The following is an 18,186-nucleotide window of genomic DNA, read 5'->3' as shown; positions in this document are numbered from 1 at the left end:
GTAAGTTGACATTGAAAAGGAAGAGTAACAAGAGGGGTCTTGCTGTTCCAGAAGTTTAAACTTGTTACGAAGCATCATGAAAAACAGCAACTTGTAGTATTTGTTGTAGTTGTAATAACAGTGCAGTATTAGTACAAGAACACACAGATACACCAATGGAACAGAATATGAGCTCAGAGACAGATATTTGTATATATTGAATTTGATATGTGGTAAATGTGGCTCCATAAGAGAAAAAAATGGATCCTTAACACCCAAAACAAGGATGTACTCTAGATGGATTAGTGTATGTGCTGCCGAAGTGAGCACTTCCAGATGGATTAAAAAGACCTAAATGTGAAGAGTAAAACTATAAAGTTATTAGAAGAAACTATAAAACAATATATTTTTACAAAAGATACAAAAGAACATACACAGAATTTCAAAATCACAACCCATAAAAGAAAAAATTTTCATTTTGATTACACCAAAATTAAAGATTTCTATTCAATAGAGCTCACCAAAGAAAATTTAATAGGGAGATGATAGAATGAGAGAAAATAATTGTGATGTCCAAATCTGACAAAGATTGATATAAGTTTTTAAATGTTGCCAGTCAACAAGAATACTCCAAGAGAAAACAGGCAGACTATGAGGAGGGAATTTACAAAAGAATAAAGCCTGGGGGCAACCAATTAGCTCAGTTGGTTAGTGCTCTGTCCTCCTAAAAACAAGGTTGCCTGGTCGATCCCTGCATAGGCGACTGTGAGCTGCGTCCTCCACAACTAGATTGAAACAACTAGTTGACTCGGAGCTAATGGGTCCTGGAAACGCACACTTAAATAAATAAAAGTTAAAAAATAATAATAATAAAGCCAAAGTGCTAACAAGTATTTAAAGGCATGCTCCAAACCATGAGTAATCAGACAAAACTGCAGTAAGGTATCGCCTTTCACCCATCGAACTGACAAATATTCAAAATCCAAACCAATTCTCATGTATTTCATTAAAATCTCATTATCCACTCTGGATTTTAAAAGACTGACCATCTTGAAATATTGCCATTTTGACAACATGGATGGATCTTGAGAATATCATGCTAAGTGAAATAAGTCAGATGGAAAAGGACAAGAATCACATGATTTCACTCATACGTGGGACATAAAACAAAAAGCAACAAATAAAACAAACAAACAAACTCACAGGTACAAATAACAGAATGGTGGTTACCGGAGGGAAAGAGGGGTGGGGAGAGGGCTAAGGGTAAAGGGGGTCAGATACATAGAGATGGAAGGAGACTACACTTCAGGTGGTGAGCACACAATGGAGTATACAAATGTCGTATCATAAAGTTGTACACCTGAAATTTATATAATGTTATTAACCAATGTTACCCCAATAAACTTAATTTAAAATTGTTTTTAAAATTAAAAAAAAATTGACCATCTTAAATGTTGGTGAGGGTGTGGAGGAGTTAGAACTCTCATTCACTGCTGATGGGAATGCAAAGTGGTACAATCACTTTGGAAAACAGTTTGGCAGTTTCACAAAAAGTGACACATACACCTACATAAAATCCAGGCATTCTACTCCTAGGTATTTTCCAAGAGAAATGAAAGCATACAGTCGTACAAAGACTTGTACCTGAATATTCCTAGAAGCTTTATTTGTAATAGCCTAATGTTGGAAATAACCCAACTGTCCACCAACAGGTGAATGGATAAGCAGACTGAATACTTTTGATCATCAAATCAATTGTATTCAATAATAAAACAGGAATGAACTCTAGATACACGCAACAATATAGATGATCTCAAAATAATTATGTTAAGTGAAAGAAGCCAGACAAAAAGAGTACATTCTGTATGATTCCGTTTACATAAAATTCTAGAAAATGCAAACTAGTCTGTAAGAGAAAGCAGATCAGTAGTTACCTAGGGGATGGGGAAAGGGCTGAAGGGAGGGATTACAGAGAGGTACAAGGAAACTTTGGGAAATGATGGATATATTCGTTATCTTGATTACTGGTAGGGTTTCACAGGTGTATACATATGTCAAAACTTAAATTGTACACTTTCAATTATGCAGTTTATTGTTTGGCAATTATGCCTCAATAAAGCTGTTTTAAAAAATTGAAACAATAAACCTTATTCTTCAGTGCCTACTTTATAAAAATAAAGCTATTTCAAACTCTACTGGTTGCACTGTTCCTAACAGGGGAAAAAAAACACAAAAAAACTTTATTAAGTTCAACCTATTCTAAGCACATAGGAGTATTGCATTATAGACTGTCATTAAAACCCTAGGATGTAGATACTATTATTATCTCCCTTCTCATTTTACAGATGAGGCAAATAAGTCAGAAAGAGCTTAGGTAACTTTCCCAAGGGCACAAAGTTAGTGTCACAAAGCTGGGGCTCAAACTCAGGCAGTTTGGGCCCAGGGTCCATTCTCTTAACTACGTTGCCTCTGGGTGGATGATGACTGAAGAAGGTATGGTAGTAGCAGAACCCTTCCACACTGCTAATGGAAATGGAGACTGGGACAGTCATTCTTAACAGCAAGCTCGTAGTACTTAGTCATATTAGGTATAAGTATACCCTATGACTCAGCAATTCCACTTGTGGAGATAGATATAAATAAAGACATAGACATAGGCAGAGACAGAGATATAGCTCTCAAAGAAGTTTTCACAGGAGTGCATAATGAACCTTGTATGAAAATGCTCATTGCCACATTATTTGCTGTGGTAGGGAGCTGGAGGTGACATGGGTACTCATCAGTGGGATTCTGAGCAAGTACAATGTGGTGTGACTGATACTGTGGAGTACTGTGCAACAATAAATCTGATAATCACAGAACGTGAATGAATTTTTAAAACAGTGCTTACTGAAAATAAGTAAGATCAGAATGAAAGACATAACAAGATGCATTTACATCAATTTAAAATGTTTGTACACAAAACAATTCATATTTTGCAAGGTCACAAACAGAAAATGAGCATTAAAGACATTGGAATGGTTGCCTTTTGAGGGAGGAGAGGACAAACGAGAAATGGGTATGGAAATAAGAGAGAACAGTTTTAAACATAAAAATAAGACATAGATTAACGAAGACACCAACAACTGTGTCATTAATTCATCCTCCACACCGGAGACCCTAATATATAGACAAAATACAGTGAGAGGGAGGAGATAACATTGCTGGAGCTCAGGAGTCAAGGTTTTCCTTGCGGAATCTGGAAGCAAAGACAGCCTGAAGAGTAGAACCTGGGGCAGGGGTGGATGGTAGGTGGATGTGAGGGGATATCCTGGCTTTCTCCTGCCCTCCAATCTCTTACCTACCATGGGCTGAATCCAGCTGGAAGGCAATGAACACAGGAGCTTGGAAAACAAATCCTGTAGAGTTTAGCTCCCCATGATATAGGACAGAGTTTAGGAAGGGCTATAATTTGTTCTGAGATCACAAGGGCCAAAGATGACTATGCAAAATCAACACACACACACACACACACTCCAATGCAAAGTTTCCACTGTGTCATGTTTCTCTTTCTTCCTTTTCAATCCTCTATCAATCAACATCTTTCTCCCACCTTCCATGCCATTTTTCTTTCTCCCTCCCAATTTTTCTTTTGTCTCTCATTTTTCTTTTGTCTCCTCTTCTACTTCTCCACCACTTCTCCACAATCTTTAAACTACTCTATCTCCTAATATCTAGCTGACTTGCTTTCCTTGATCCTGCTTTCCCTGGGGTTTAAACTCCCAGATGGGTCCTTGAGAAGCATCAGAAACAAAGCATCTGAATAAGAGCAAGAATGTGCCTTGCCCTGAATGGCAGGACAGATCTGAGTGTGCTGGACCCCAGCCCTGCACTTCACCTACACCGACTTTTCATCTGTCCCCGACCTGTGCCTCCCTCCTAATTCCTTTTTTCTCCTCAGTACCTTTCTCTGCTTTCCCTGCCCTCCTCCCTTTGTGGTTCTCCTTTTACTTTCCTGATCATTTTCTCTCTGCTTCCATCAATTGCTTCTGTTCCTTTCTGCTCATAAATGATTGGTTCTCCTCAATATTCAGACCTTAGTTCTTCATCTCCATCCTGTCAGTCAGGTACGTGGAGACACTTAGCAACTGGTTCTCTCCTTTGTGATTGCTCCCCAATCTGTGTTTTCCGCTATCAGAAGACCCTCATTTCATTCATTCAACAAACATTTACTGAGTCCCCGCCCCTAGGCTGGCTGGAGATACAGAGGTAAACAAGGTGAACTTCTACCCTCAAGGTTAAAGTACAGAGAAGACATGATGACAATATATGTCATTAGGGACACATGGATTTCTGAAGGAAAGCTAAGGAAGGTTTCACAGAGGGGTTGAGCCTTTCTGAAGGATGAACAGGAATGCTCTGGTATTCCAGACTGAGGAATTAGTATGACAAAGACACCAAGGGATGAAATAGCACTGAGTGTTCTGGGCACAAGATGTAGTTAGGTATTGACTAAAACTTGAATGGAGAAATTAGAAAATGAGGAAGAGGCAGGAGATGAAAAGCAGGAGTGTTTGTTCATTCTGAAAAGGGTTTGAACTTGACAGTGGGGGCAACAAAGAGCCAGTGATTTCTGGGGCAGGAGTGATGAGGTTGAGTTTTTTGTATTGTACTCTTCCCTCTGTATAAGGGAAGAGGAGCAGCAGGAAGACCAGTCAGGATGACGGTGGTCTGGACCAAACTGGCAGCAGGACAGGTGAAGAAAATCAGATGACTGTAAGTTTAGGAGGTAAAAACACCAACGTTGGTAACTAACTGGATAAAGGGGGCTGCAAGAGAGGAAGAATCAAGTATGACTTCCAGGATTCTGATAGAAGTGACAGAGTGAGACCATTCACTGGGATGACAAAGTTAGGAGGAGCAGGTTTGGACATTCTGATCTTGTGAGCTGCTCCATCCAGGCGGTAGCCGAACACTCTGATCTGAAGCTCCAGAAAGAGTCAGGGGTTGGATGTAATGGAAGCCTCAAGAGAGGTAGAATGGCTGGGCCAGTGGGCCAGAGACTATCTTGGTCCCATCCGCAAGCGGGTCCTCGCTCTCCCTCCAGGTGGCACTAGAGCCCCGCGCTTCTGAGCCCTGTGTTCTGAGTCGCACGTGCTCGGAGTGTTCCGCTTCTGTCTGGACATGCTGGATTTAGCTGCGGATTCAAACCCTGAGCGGCCTCCAGAAAGCGTGTCCAAACCGTCCATGAGGCCAGTACATGCGTGGCGGCTCAGGGACCTCAGGGCTGGTGGTGTGGTTGGTGTGACCACTGTCCCTCGGGCCTCCTCCAAGAATCAACGTGGGGAACTGGGATAGGGAAAGGCCCAGATAGGTTGTACCCAGAGCAAGGATGTATGGAAAGAGAGCCAACAAGCCGTGACATCCGACCCACTAGGAACGGAATTTCCTGTCCCCCACGGCCATCCCTTCATGGGAAATGTGTCACGGACCCTTTAAGGATCCATCTCCCGGCCCTCCCCCACCCGGGACAGGCCGGGACACCTGGGACCTGACATTTGGCGTCTCCCAACGTGGGAGCTAAAAATAACCGCCGTGGGTTACTTTAGGCCATTGCTCCTCACGCACCCAGCGCGCCGGCTCGTATGCAGTCTCAGGCCGCGAGAGTTCTCTCTCTGGAGAGTATACCCTCCTCTCGGACCTCGCTTTCCCGACCTGCAGCGCAGGATTTTTAAGTCGCCTCTTCAGCCCCAATCTTTGGCTGGTGGGCAGAGTCTTCACACGGAGGGGACGAGTCCTTCTATACTCCAAGAAATTTTTCTCAAAACTTCCCAGCGGGAGGCTGGCGGGAACACGAGGGGCGTGGCCTCGCTGGTCCACCCAATAACTAACTGGTGCCAAATTCTAAACCTCAGGCTTAGAAAGTGGGCGTGGTCTTCTGGGGTGTGCGGGCTCCTGGCCAATGGGTGTTGTGAAGGGCGTGGCCCGTGAGGGATGCGGGGGCTCCTCGGGTCTTTTCCCCCCCAGCCCGGCTCTGCCAGATCTTCCGAAGCCCTGCCGCTCTCCGACTCCTTGACTTGTTGCTGTGGGTCCGCTAAACCCTCCCTCCGCACTTCGCACCGGGATCCCCGTCGCGCCCGCGCCCTCTGCTCGCCAAGCCGGACCGCAGACCCCCCCAGTCTCCTCCCTCTTCTGAAGCCCCTGTGCCTCCAGCTCCTGAGACGAGATGCCGTCGGGCTTCCAACAAATCGGCTCAGAAGTAGGGTTCAGCATGCGGTGGAGGAACGGGGTCACGGGTCCCACTTTTCTCGGGCTGGGGTCGCAGTTGGGGTCAGCTAGGGGGCAGTCCCTGCGCAGGCGCAGGGGGTGGAAGTGGGGGCCTGGCTATTTACACTCCGCTGGACAACCCGTGACTGTCGGATTCCAGTCTCTACAAGTGGCTGAGTAGGTCTGGGGGACCGTTCAGGAGCACGGGCCACAGTTGGATTTTGTGAGACCAGGGTTCGCCCCCTTCTCTAGTACAGCGCAAGTTGCGTCGGGATCAGGGACACCCTGTCCTCCATCCAGCTTGAGAAAGCATGGGCGGGTATTGGCCTCCAGGAGCAGTCCGTCTGTCCCGACTCGCGGGAAATTTTTCGAGGACCAGAGGCTCTCTGTTGGCCCCCACCCCCACTCCTGGCCGTTCTTCAGGACGCTGAACTTTCCCTTGGCCCCATGGTTGGTGGAGGGGCAGAGGAGTGGCATCCCCCCCACCCCCACCCCCAGCTCAGATTTCCGCTTGGAGACTCTCTGTGCTGCTGGCTAGGGACCGCCACCGCCCCTCACACCACCTTCCCGCCCCCATCCCTTGGGCACCGCTCTCCCCGGCAAAAGCCGGGCACGGTCCCCCGCCCTTCATCGGGGCTTAGAGGGGGAGGGAAGGCCGGGGCGGAGACTGAGAAGGCCACCGCAAGGGCCATAGGCCGGGAGGAATGACCGCGATGTCCTTTTTGGAATTGCTCTTCTTGAACCTGTTGGGGGCCTCCAGAAGCCAGTTGAGAAAACCCCCAGAGGGGAGGGAAGAAGACAGCAGCTGATGATGATAAGGCACTTGTCAGTTTTTTATAAAACCACCACTAACAGAGATACCCTTAACATTTGATTGTCACGCTTTCACTGACAGGTAGGCAAAGCAGGCAACATCCCCTCTATTTCCCCTAATTAGCCTAAAGGAAACCTAGGTTCAGAGTTGGGAAGTGACTTGCCCAAGGTCACACAAATCTGAATTTGTGTCTTTTAAGGCCAAGCCTGTCCCAAGGTCACAGAGGAATTGTGAGACCTAGGTCCTCAAACATTTCTCTGCTGGCCGAACTCAAACATCCAGTTTCTCCACCATGCCCTGGTTACTGTGGGGTTCTTCCTGCTCCTGTTTACACTAAGATCTTTTGGCAGGTCCTAATACTACCCACTTTCCCTCACCCAACATGTTGGATGGAACCTAGTATCATAAAGTTCTGGCTGGGCCCTGGCCCTGGCCCCTGGAGGAAGGAAAGAAACCACGATTCTATGTGACATGCCTCCTCTCTGTTCGGCCTTCCCAGGAAGGGGAACCCCCTCAGCAACAAGTCACTGCGACCCTGGTCCTCGCTGTATTCTCTGCTGTGCTTGGCTCTCTGCAGTTTGGCTACAACATTGGGGTCATCAATGCCCCTCAGAAGGTGAGGGGCCTGCGGCTGGCAGAGTGGGGCTGCCCAAACAGGGAGGGCAGGGTACAGCAGGGGTGAGCAGAGAGGGAAGGGTCTGCAGTGACTTACTCCTCTGCTGTCCCCCCAGGTGATTGAACAGAGCTACAATGAGACATGGCTGGGGAGGCAGGGGCCTGATGGACCAAGCTCTATCCCCCCAGGCACCCTCACCACCCTCTGGTCTCTCTCGGTGGCCATCTTTTCTGTGGGCGGCATGATCTCCTCCTTTCTCATCGGTGTCATCTCTCAGTGGCTGGGAAGGTATGGGGCTGGAGGGCAAGGGTTGGGAACAGGAAGGGAGCCATAGCACAGGCACCCTAACTCTCATAGCTCCACTATCTGCCTGCCAGGAAGAGGGCAATGCTGATCAACAACACCTTGGCAGTGCTGGGAGGTGCCCTCATGGGCCTGGCCAATGCTGCTGCTTCCTATGAGATGCTCATTCTTGGACGGTTCCTCATTGGCGCCTACTCAGGTACCCACAGGCACATGGTCCTGCCCAGTGCCCGGCTCTCCTTCACCATTCCTGGGTTTGCAGGGCAGGGGGGGAGGGGCATCTGCCTCAGCCCTGTCTTCTTCCCTCTGCCCAGGGCTGACATCAGGGCTTGTGCCTATGTACGTGGGGGAGATCGCCCCCACTCACTTGCGGGGTGCCTTGGGGACGCTCAACCAACTGGCCATCGTCATTGGCATTCTGATCGCCCAGGTGACTGGGCGTGGCCTCATGGGAGGATAGACAGGGGATTGGGGTGGGGCTCCGGAGAACAGGCTGAATAGCCTACTTTCCTTCTCCCACAGGTGCTGGGCTTGGAGTCCATGCTGGGCACTGCCACCCTATGGCCACTACTCCTGAGCATCACAGTGCTGCCTGCCCTCCTGCAGCTAGTCCTGCTGCCCTTCTGCCCAGAAAGCCCTCGCTACCTCTACATCATCCGGAACCTGGAGGGGCCCGCCAAAAAGAGTAAGCTTCCACCCCATTTTGCTAGTGCCTGTTCCCCTCCCAGACCTTCTCCTTGCCCTCTCAGGCCTGACCCTTTCTACCTCCAGGTCTGAAGCGCCTGACAGGCTGGGCTGATGTGTCTGGAGCACTGGCTGAGCTGAAGGAGGAGAAGCGGAAGCTGGAGCGTGAGCGGCCACTGTCCCTGCTGCAGCTCTTGGGCAGCCGTACTCACCGGCAGCCCCTAATCATTGCAGTTGTGCTGCAGCTGAGTCAGCAGCTCTCAGGCATCAATGCTGTATGTATGCAGCAGCCTCCGGGAAGGGCAGGGTTAGGGAATAGCCCAAGAGGAGGGTAGAAGGGGAAAAGCCCCCTCCCTTAAAACTCAGAGTCAGTCCATTTTGGTGTGGCTGCAGGGAGGAAGGAACATCCCTGTCATCCCCTTTTCTTCTCCCCCACTTCTAGGTTTTCTATTATTCAACCAGCATCTTCGAGACGGCAGGGGTAGGGCAGCCAGCCTATGCCACCATAGGAGCCGGTGTAGTCAACACAGTTTTCACCTTGGTCTCGGTAACTGCTGGCCTCTGGAATGGCCTCCACCATTGGCTTCACATCCCTTGGTTGTCTCCACCCCCCCAACCCATCCCAAATCCTGTTCCCGAAGACCCTCCACCCCACCAAGCCCTGACTCTCCCCATAGGTGTTGTTGGTGGAACGGGCTGGGCGCCGGACACTCCATCTCCTGGGCCTGGCGGGAATGTGTGGCTGCGCCATCTTGATGACTGTGGCTCTGCTTCTGCTGGTGAGGCCTGGGAAATGGGAAGGGGACCAACAGCCCAACCCATGGGGACTACTCCAAGAGGCTCTGTGGCCAGCCAGGACCATGGCTCAACATACGTGCCTTTGATCCTGGGACCAGCTCATGAGCTAGGACCATGGTCTGTGCTCCCGAGGGACCCAGGCTGTACTTCCTCCCACTCTGGAAAGAAACTGGAGCACAACTCTGGCAGCCAGGAAGGAGAGGCACTCTCCAGCCCCAGGAACAAACATTCCTAAGGACCCAGCTTTAGAACCAAGGGGGAATTGACCATTTTAATAGCTGAAAGTCCATAGCATTCCTTCTGCCTTGAATCAGCATAGGGTAGCCAGCTGAATGTCAGTGCTCGGAAATGTTCAAGGGCCTGTTCTAACCTAGGGTGGCAGATCCCGCCCCCCTGCCATGAGCTACTGGAAAGGGTAGATTTCAGTTCTCTGGGTTAAGGGCAAAGGAAAATTCAGAAAGACCTGACCTGAATTCCCACCCTCCCTGCTTGGCCCCCAGGAGCGGGTTCCAGCCATGAGCTATGTCTCCATCGTGGCCATCTTCGGCTTTGTGGCGTTCTTTGAGATTGGCCCTGGCCCCATCCCCTGGTTCATCGTGGCTGAGCTCTTCAGCCAGGGCCCCCGCCCAGCAGCCATGGCCGTGGCTGGTTTCTCCAACTGGACATGCAACTTCCTCATTGGCATGGGTTTCCAGTATGTTGCGGTAGGTGGCCTGCCCCTGTCCCAATCTCCCATACCACAGGCCAGAAGGGGACAACTCACAGCTAGCCCACTGGCTTTCCAGTCAGGTACTCCCCCAGTCCACAAACTACTGGTCTGGGGATCACTTTGTTGGACCACATGGGCCCTGAAGACTACCTGCTCCACTAGAATCAAAGGAAAGAAGGGAGCTGAACTAGATTGCATAGCAACACAGGTGTCTTCAAAACAAACTAGTGGTATAACTTATTTAGACTAGGAATAAAAATTAATTATAAACTTCATATTAATATTGCGAACAGTTGGGAATCCACTCTGAGTGCAGTAACTCAGGATGGTAAGAGGGTGAAAAACTATAGGAGAGTTGGGGTTCAGAGAATCCTTTTTTCACTAAATTCTCATTCCTGGTAACTTCCATTGCCCTGCAAAGGAGCCACCTGCTTTCTGCAGTATCCCAGCTCCTTATGAGGGACTTTAGCTCCTGGCTTGCCTGAAATCACCCCTCCACTCCCCTTACCTCTGTCAACACCTCTTTCTCTGCCTGTCCCAGGATGCTATGGGTCCCTACGTCTTCCTTCTATTTGCGGTCCTCCTGCTTGGCTTCTTCATCTTCACCTTCTTAAAAGTGCCTGAAACCCGAGGCCGGACCTTTGACCAGATCTCAGCCGCCTTCCACCGGACACCCTCTCTTTTAGAGCAGGAGGTGAAGCCCAGCACCGAACTTGAGTACTTAGGGCCAGATGAGAATGACTGAGGGGCCAGGCAGGGGTGGGAGAGCCAGTTCTATGTCCCCAGAGACCCCTCCTTTCCTCTGCAGCACTTTAACCCTCTCTTCCCCATCACTTCCAGGGTAGAGAAAGCCCCTGCAGCCTGGTGGAATTGGGAAGCTGGAGGGAGAGGTGGTCTGAGTAGCCCCTCATTCCCCTCATGTGACTCTCTTGGATTATTTATGTGTTATGGTTATGCTGTGGCCATCAGGGTGGGCCAGTCTCCCCTCTCATCCCCTTCCTCCTTCCTCCATAGCCCACACCATCCCCATCCCCACCCCGCCTAAGCTCCAGAATACTTTTCACTCTCTGGAGAGATGGGGTATTAGAGGGAGGAAGGGCTCTAGGACTGACTTTAGTGGGGGTTAACAGAAGCACAGAACAGGAACAGAGCAGGACTGGAGAAGTTTCCTGCCACTTTGGACTCCTCTCACTCTCTGGCACTTCCTCTGAATTCTTGCCTCATAGAATGTGGGTGAAGAGGGTTCTGTTTTCACCCCTCCATGGCAAAGGATGCACCCTCCCAAGGTCTAACCTCACCTCTCTCACAGCAGGCTCAATCTTCTCATTCAACCTTCCAGGCAAGAGGGAACATGTGCCCGTATGTGATGAGAGGAAGGGACAGCAAGCTCCCGCCTCTAGACTTAGGGCTCCAGGCCCTACCCCAACTGCTTCCCAAGGCTGCCATATGGGGGCCCCAGCTCTTTCGTGCTCTCCCATCCTGGAAGGGTGTTGTACCCGCAGGCTTTTGACCAACTAAGGGAAAGAGGGATTTGAAAGGCTGCCTGTAAACACTGGGCTGGGAGGAGCCTTCAGATATTTTTGTATATGTTTAAAAAAGAAGGGTTAGGGAGAAGAAACTGAAAGTCTGTTGTACTAAATGTAAATATATAGATACGTATATAAAGTCACTGTATGAGACAAGCGTCCTGTCGTGGAGGCATTCAAGGACAGGCTCAGACAGGCACCATAACTTCCCCTCCCCCCTCTACTTCCCTCTATCCTGCTTCAGCTTGAGGCTGAAGAATCCTCTGGATGCTGTCACTCATGCCCTCACTTATATTTTTAGTCATTGCTTTTAATAGTAAATGCTAATAAGTAGCTGCAAGTGCCAGACTGCTCTTGGTACTTTACAAAACATTCATTCTACAAGGGAAATATTATCCCCATTTTACAGATGGGAAAAATGATTCTCACAGGGATGAAAGCACTTGTTCAGAGCTGCACAGCTAGAAACATGGGAACAAGGATTAAAGACCAGACCCTGCCCACTACCCCACATCCTCCTCCTCCCCACCTTCACCAGCAAGTTACCCGCAATTCTCATAACAGAAAAGAGGCAGAGACCAAGACAACAGGAAAGCCTGTTTTTGTTTTTACTGGAGGCTCAGGTGGCACATGACAGTTCATAAAATGGCTTCAGAGGTCGGAGGTAGAGGGGAAACAAAAAATAAACTGGGATGGGAAAGAAAAACAACCAGGAGGAGATAACAGCTGGCTAGTTCCTTCTCAGCCTGATTTAGGGGAGGGAATTGCTGCCTCTGAACAAAAAGGATGGATCTCTTCCTTTAACTCTTGGTAGGGGAGAGAGAAAAAAAAAAGCAAAAGGCTGTTGCTTTGGCCCTCCTGAGTCTCAAGGAAAAGGGGGAAAAGCCGGTGTTCTGATGTCATGAATTATGGGAAAAGGGGGTGGGGGGTACTGGGTAGGGTATAGGTCAGTTGGAAAAACTGGCAGATTACCTGAGAGAGAAAAAGAAATAGACAAGTCATGACTATCGACTTATCAGGACCCAGTTCCCCACCCTCTTGGATCCCCCCATCCCACCCCCGACCCACCCCAGGAGCAGACACTCACCAGATGGTAGCTCTGGGTGTCCTTTGAGTTGGAATCACTCCAGTATGGTGGTGGTGGGGTCCCCACTATTGATGGGGGCTGAGGTCTAGAGAGAAAAGGGGTGATCAGTTGATACCCTCCTGTTCTTTAGGGCCCCCCAACTTCACCCTTCTACCTTTCCTCCTCCCACTTCCATAGCCCCTTCCTATTCCTCTCAATTCACATTCACAGCTAGTGCTGTGGCTCCAAGCAGAGCTGAGAGGGGAGTCCGCATGGGGTGACACTGGCTTGATTGCCTCTGCTGGGGTTTCCTATGGGTGGGGGTACCTGCCAGAGGTGGACCCAGCAGTATACTGGTTCTTTGGTGTCAGGCTGCATGAAAGGGGGTGGGAAGGGGGCAGGGCCAGGAGAAGGGGAAACAGGGATAGAGAGGGAAGGGAAGGGGAAAGGATAGAAAGGAGAGGGGGAAGAAGGGAGAGGGGGACGTTGGCCTCATGGTAGACAGACAGTCCAAGGTCCTTACTTCCTGGGCTGTGGGCTGCCTGGGTCCCGGGGGCTGCTGCCTTCGCCGCTGGAAGTAGGGGCGGTTTCGTGGGCGCTGGGGCTCAGGCCGGGAACCATCAGTGGGACCTTGGCTGGGCTTGGTCTCGCCATCCCCACCTTCTGTGGTAGGCTGCTGGGGTGGCCTGGGGCGGAAAGGCCTGGAGAGAGAAGTGGGGACCCTGAAGGTAGTCCAGTGTAGACCATTTCCCTCCCTCCGTCCCTCTTTCCCTCCCTTCTCCCTCCCTCCCAGGAGTCCCCTAGCAGAGGTGGACCAGTCAGCTTCCCCATCCCCAGGAGCCAGGCTTCCAGCCATAGGGGTACCTGCTTCCCCAGGGCACCTATGCAGTAATCTCTCAGCTACCCAGCCCCCCTCACCACTAGCTTCAGGCTTGTCTAAGAGCTTAGCTCTTCCCCTTCTCATCCCCCTACCCAATACTGGATGGTAAAGGGGAAGATAAGGCCCTGGAAAGGGAGTCTTACCTTCGGTACCTAGGCCGGAATCTGGGTGGGGGCACCCGCTCATCTCCCTGCTGTTGGTCCCCCTCCAATGGGGCTGTCTCTTTAGGTTCCAGCCCGTCAGTGCCCTGGGAACATACAGAGGCCCTGGTGAGCTGTCCCAGACCCAGATGTCCACAGCTCTTCCCAACCCTCGGTTCCACTTCCTCTGGGGACTCTGCTCTCTCTCCTCACCAACTCCCAGTTGGGTAGTTGATTCCACATTTCCAGTTCCCCTCACCTCTATAGGCTGTTGCTGGTTGGGGGGCCTTGGTCCTCGCACAAAGCGACGGCGATAAAAGAAGGGTGGTGGGCGCCGTCGTCTGGGCCTCTGCCCAGGGTCTTCAGCTCGCTCCCCTTCACTGCCTGGTTCTGTCCCACCTGATGGAACCTCTGCCACCATGGGTGGTGGGGCAGCTGGGCGAGGGCGGGGGATGAATCGGCGGAATCTACGTCGATTGGGGGCATAGCGGCTGCCCTTTACTGGCACACCCCCAGGCCCAGTTACATTAGCAGCTTCTGCACCCTGGAAAGGAGGTAGGGAGAACTTGCTCCAACAACCAACGTACAATATGCCCAAAATGGCTCAAATAATTAGTCTCCCCCTTCTAGCTCAATCCCCTCTCCAGCTTTCCTTCAGCCCCTCTAACTTCTACTCCTTTCCACTCTCCCCCGGGGGAGCAATGGCATGCTTGGACCCTTCTAGGAGGGGCCACCTCTGCAACTTGTCCTCTTGAAATAGCTACTATTGAACCCTCTGAGTTTAACACTGGAGGAGAGGGTATGGATAGAGAAAGGTCTGCAGCAATTGTCCATCTTACTACACAGAGAGCTGACTCAAAGGGAGCCTGGGGAGAGGGCCCCATGGGGAGAAGAGACATAGAAGTGCTTGGTGAACTACAAAGAAATCCAGGTACTATTGAGTGATGACAGGAACACAGTCTTTAGGACCTTCCTTAGAGCAGCCAGAATGTTAAAGATGACAAAGTCTGGGTGAGAACACAGTCTTGCCTAAAGGGCCAGAAAAGCTGGCATCAGAAGGGCCAAAGCCTGGGATGACTTTCAGGCCACCATCCTACCAGCCTGGTCAACTCTATATCCCACCGTGGGCCCCCAAACCTTCTCTCCTTCCACGACATCAAATTCCACAGTCTCCCCATCTCCAACGCTGCGCAGAAACTTCCTGGGGTTGTTTCTTTTAATAGCTGTCTGGTTAGGGGAAAGGCCATGAGAAAGGTGAGATGAACAAGCCGAGTCTCTCTCATCCCTGCTGGGCCCACCACCCAATTTCATTCTTTTCACCATTTTGTGGGCTTGTGGGCTGGGGCTGGAGGGTGAGGCAAGGAGAAGGTAGTCAGAGTTTAGTAAGGGAAAAGCCATAAACTAGGGGCCTCCGGAACGACAATGCAGTTCACTGTCCCAAGGACACACTCCCCCCTCCCTCTACCCTGCAGGGATTTCAGAAAGGGAAGAAACATGAACTCAGAAGCAAAACAAAAAGCGGAGACAGTCTTAAGTTGCAAAGTGGGTAAAATGTACTGTGCTTCTTACCTCAATCCCACTGAGCGCTCTTTCTACCAAACCAGTGGTTCTCAAACTGTGGTGTGCATCAGACTCACCTGGGGAGCTTGTTAAAAGATTGTTGGCCCCTCCCCCAAGTCTGATTGATTCAGTAGGTCTGGGGTGGAGGCCTTCAAATTGGATGTCAGGTGATGCTGCTGCTGCTGCTGCTGCTGCTGCTGCTGGTGCAGGGACCATACTTTGAGAACCACCGCACCCAAGTCTCTCTAGCCTGTGAACACTGCCTGTGATTCATTCCTGTGGTGTTAACAGGTCCCAGTAGGTAGTGAGCATGCCATGTCCAGAGGGCAGCACATATATTTCTTAGAGACAACCCAACACCTGGGGCCAATGGCAGTTAATTCAGGCACCCGATGCAGATGGGGAGGGAAACTTTCCTGGTGGGCATGCTGTTGTGAGGTAAAAGCTGAAGAAGCACGATCTGCGCTGCTAAGGGTGATGGCAAAAGTCTTCGAAGAGAGGGCAGGGTTCTCCCCTCAGAAAGCCAACCTAGCTCTTACCTGGTGAACAAAGACATCCTCCTTGGTGTCATTCCTGCGGAACAGGATGGGTCATTAGGGAGTGACTGGTGAGATGCTCATCTCCCCTGCGGTTTCCCTAGCTGCCCATTCTTAAAATTGGTAGGCACATCTTCTCCAGTCTTTCCATAGCTGCTTGGGGGTAGACAGGGTCCCCAGAAGCTGGTATGAAATATACCTAAAACCTTGGTGTAAAACCTGGGCTTCAAGAACTTGTACCCAAACTTTATTCTCAGCCTCAGCCTGGAGGTGAACCCCAGGGTCAGTCCCCCTTTTAACACATCAAGTGACCAAGAGTGATAGAAGATAATATTCGATCACTCTCTATCACTACCTGCCTACTGCCCAAGTTTATCCTAGATCCCAGTGTGGGGGAGGGGAGGTTTTCCTTCAGAACCTTCCAGGAGTCCTCAGTTTCCAGAATTAAGAGAGGGGCCCTTCCCTAGAACAAATGTTCCGACTTTAAAGCACTTGGAGCTGCACAAAGGTCAGCCTGCTAAGAGGGAATGAGGGCCTCCCAGGAGGGCTGGGCTGGGCTGGGCAGGGTGCCCAGGCTGGGAAAGGGCCCACAGGGGGAGACCTGGCTCTGCTCAGAATGGGCTACTAGGGCCCCTCCTGCTGGGAGTGGGTGGGGCTGCCAAAGAGAAGGAAGGCAGCAGCCTCTGGCTGGGCTGGCTCCTTCCCCAATCCCCGCCGGCCTCAGTCCCATCAGGTGGGGGGTTCAAATGAGCCAACAGCTCTCTAAGATGAGCTATGAGAGTGCTATGAGAGCAGCTATGTGCTCTCTGAAACAGGAAATGAGTGAGGCCTAAAGCCCTGGGGCGTAGAGAGCAGGTACATTCTGCCCCCAAAGTGAGGTAAACTAAACCAGAAGGTGAGACAGGAGCTGGGAGGATCAAAGCCAGGTTTGCCAACTTTCTAGATCGTTAACCCTCCATTGCCCTTGAAGATGAGGAGGCTTCATCTTCCCCACATATGTGCTGAGATTCAAGACTTTCAATCAGCATCAGCTGGACATTGCAACCATGTGCCTTGGCAGGGGTAGAGATGAGGTTGGGAAGGTGTCCAGTCCCACAGGCCAGTTTGGAAGACACCGATTCCACCCCCTCCCTGGGTTTCTCATATACCTGTTGATGAATCCGTAACCATTCCGGACGTTGAACCATTTGACAGTGCCCAGGACTTGGATTGCTGTCAGGCAGAGATGCAGTCGGGTAAGACAGGGGAGGAAGAGATGGAGTTGGACTCAGTTTTGAGACACTTCAATATCTAACCTACCTCCCTATTACCTAGTAAACTTAACTTCAAGTGGAAGTGACCAGACAGTGAAGTTCAGGCTTTTAGAACCCTTCCAACTCTAAGGTATGTTCCTCATAGCCTACAAATCCACGCCCTTCACCTAAAACCCTATACTCACCTGGTCCACAAAGACCCTCCTGAGGGCTTTTCTAGCCCTCTTAATGTCAGGGTCCCTCGTCTGCTTCCAGGGCTTGGAGATTTACCTAGTACTAACCCAAGTCAACTAGGCCAAGTCTCCTGCCCCAGGGGCGTGGCCAGACCCTGAGGTTTATCCTCCACCTCAAGGGCCTTGCTGAACCTGCCGACCACGCCCTCTCGCCCAGGAAGAATTTCCCACCAGGGGAACCTACTTTGGTTCACTGCCCCCAGCCCAGTTAGTCCTTTGAGCCTCAGGGCCACACCCACCTTTGACTTTCCGGACCCCGCCGGGCTCCATGATACCCCTCCCCCAGCCCGCCGACCCCTTAGAACCGCCCTGGCACGAGTACCCCCTCACCCAGCACCGGTTTCTCCGCCTGACTCCGGGCTGGGAGTGCGGGGGTCCCTGAGGCCGCCGTCGACGGGTTGCCAGAGTTGCGGGGGCCCGGCGCCGAGGGAGTCCCAGCAGCGGAGCCCAAGGCGGCTCCAACCCCAACGCCGCCCGCCCCGCCGCCTGCTTTCTGTGGCTCCCCCGCCGGCACCGGTACCACCACCGCTACCACCCCTGCCGCCGTGGCTGGCACCGTCGCTGCGGGGGTCGCTGTAGCTACCGCTGCCGCCTCCGCCTCGCTCATCCCGCCGGGTCCAGTACCGGACCCCGCAGCCACCTCCTCCGCCGCCGCCACCGCCCCGGCCCCTCCCCCCGGCTCGAGAACCCGCCGCCTGGCTCGGTCCTCGCGCCCCAAGCCTCGCCCGCACGCCGGCAGCGGGCGCTGAACCGAGGCCAATCGCAGCCCGCAGCTGCGGCGCGCGCAGGCCCCGCCTCCCGGCCACAGGCCAATCCTAGCGGGGCAGCTCCCTGGCCCGCACG

General features: G+C 51.4%; 2 protein-coding genes across 3 annotated transcripts; one reads left to right on the top strand and one right to left on the bottom strand.

Annotated features, from left to right (window-relative positions):
* The first annotated feature begins 5,112 nt into the window (after nucleotides 1-5,112).
* Nucleotides 5,113-11,831, top strand: SLC2A4 (solute carrier family 2 member 4). 2 transcript variants are annotated; one of them, XM_019745179.2, is made up of 11 exons: nucleotides 5,113-6,217; nucleotides 7,539-7,655; nucleotides 7,771-7,943; nucleotides 8,033-8,157; nucleotides 8,273-8,388; nucleotides 8,481-8,643; nucleotides 8,730-8,917; nucleotides 9,085-9,189; nucleotides 9,320-9,421; nucleotides 9,941-10,144; nucleotides 10,691-11,831. In XM_019745179.2, exons 1-11 carry the CDS (start codon nucleotides 6,185-6,187, stop codon nucleotides 10,892-10,894), a joined length of 1,530 nt encoding a protein of 509 aa, XP_019600738.1. In that variant the 5' UTR covers nucleotides 5,113-6,184; the 3' UTR covers nucleotides 10,895-11,831. The 2 variants fall into 2 exon arrangements, with proteins under 2 accessions (XP_019600738.1, XP_019600739.1); XM_019745180.2 differs by lacking the exon at nucleotides 5,113-6,217 and adding an exon at nucleotides 7,011-7,120.
* Nucleotides 11,832-12,259: 428 nt separating this feature from the next.
* On the bottom strand, nucleotides 12,260-18,186 carry YBX2 (Y-box binding protein 2). Its single transcript, XM_019745177.2, has 9 exons — nucleotides 17,674-18,186; nucleotides 17,006-17,069; nucleotides 15,861-15,894; nucleotides 14,899-14,988; nucleotides 14,021-14,305; nucleotides 13,765-13,868; nucleotides 13,265-13,442; nucleotides 12,763-12,847; nucleotides 12,260-12,647 (listed from the first exon to the last, which is right to left on the bottom strand). The coding sequence occupies exons 1-8, from the start codon at nucleotides 17,948-17,950 to the stop codon at nucleotides 12,797-12,799; spliced, it is 1,083 nt and encodes a 360-aa protein (XP_019600736.2). The 5' UTR covers nucleotides 17,951-18,186; the 3' UTR covers nucleotides 12,260-12,647; nucleotides 12,763-12,796.

The sequence above is a fragment of the Rhinolophus sinicus genome, linkage group LG15 (assembly GCF_036562045.2).
Source record: "Rhinolophus sinicus isolate RSC01 linkage group LG15, ASM3656204v1, whole genome shotgun sequence".
In the NCBI taxonomy this organism is placed as follows: domain Eukaryota; kingdom Metazoa; phylum Chordata; class Mammalia; order Chiroptera; family Rhinolophidae; genus Rhinolophus; species Rhinolophus sinicus.
The sequence above is the reverse complement of the archived record's forward strand: the minus strand, read 5'-3'. Positions and strand labels throughout refer to the sequence as shown.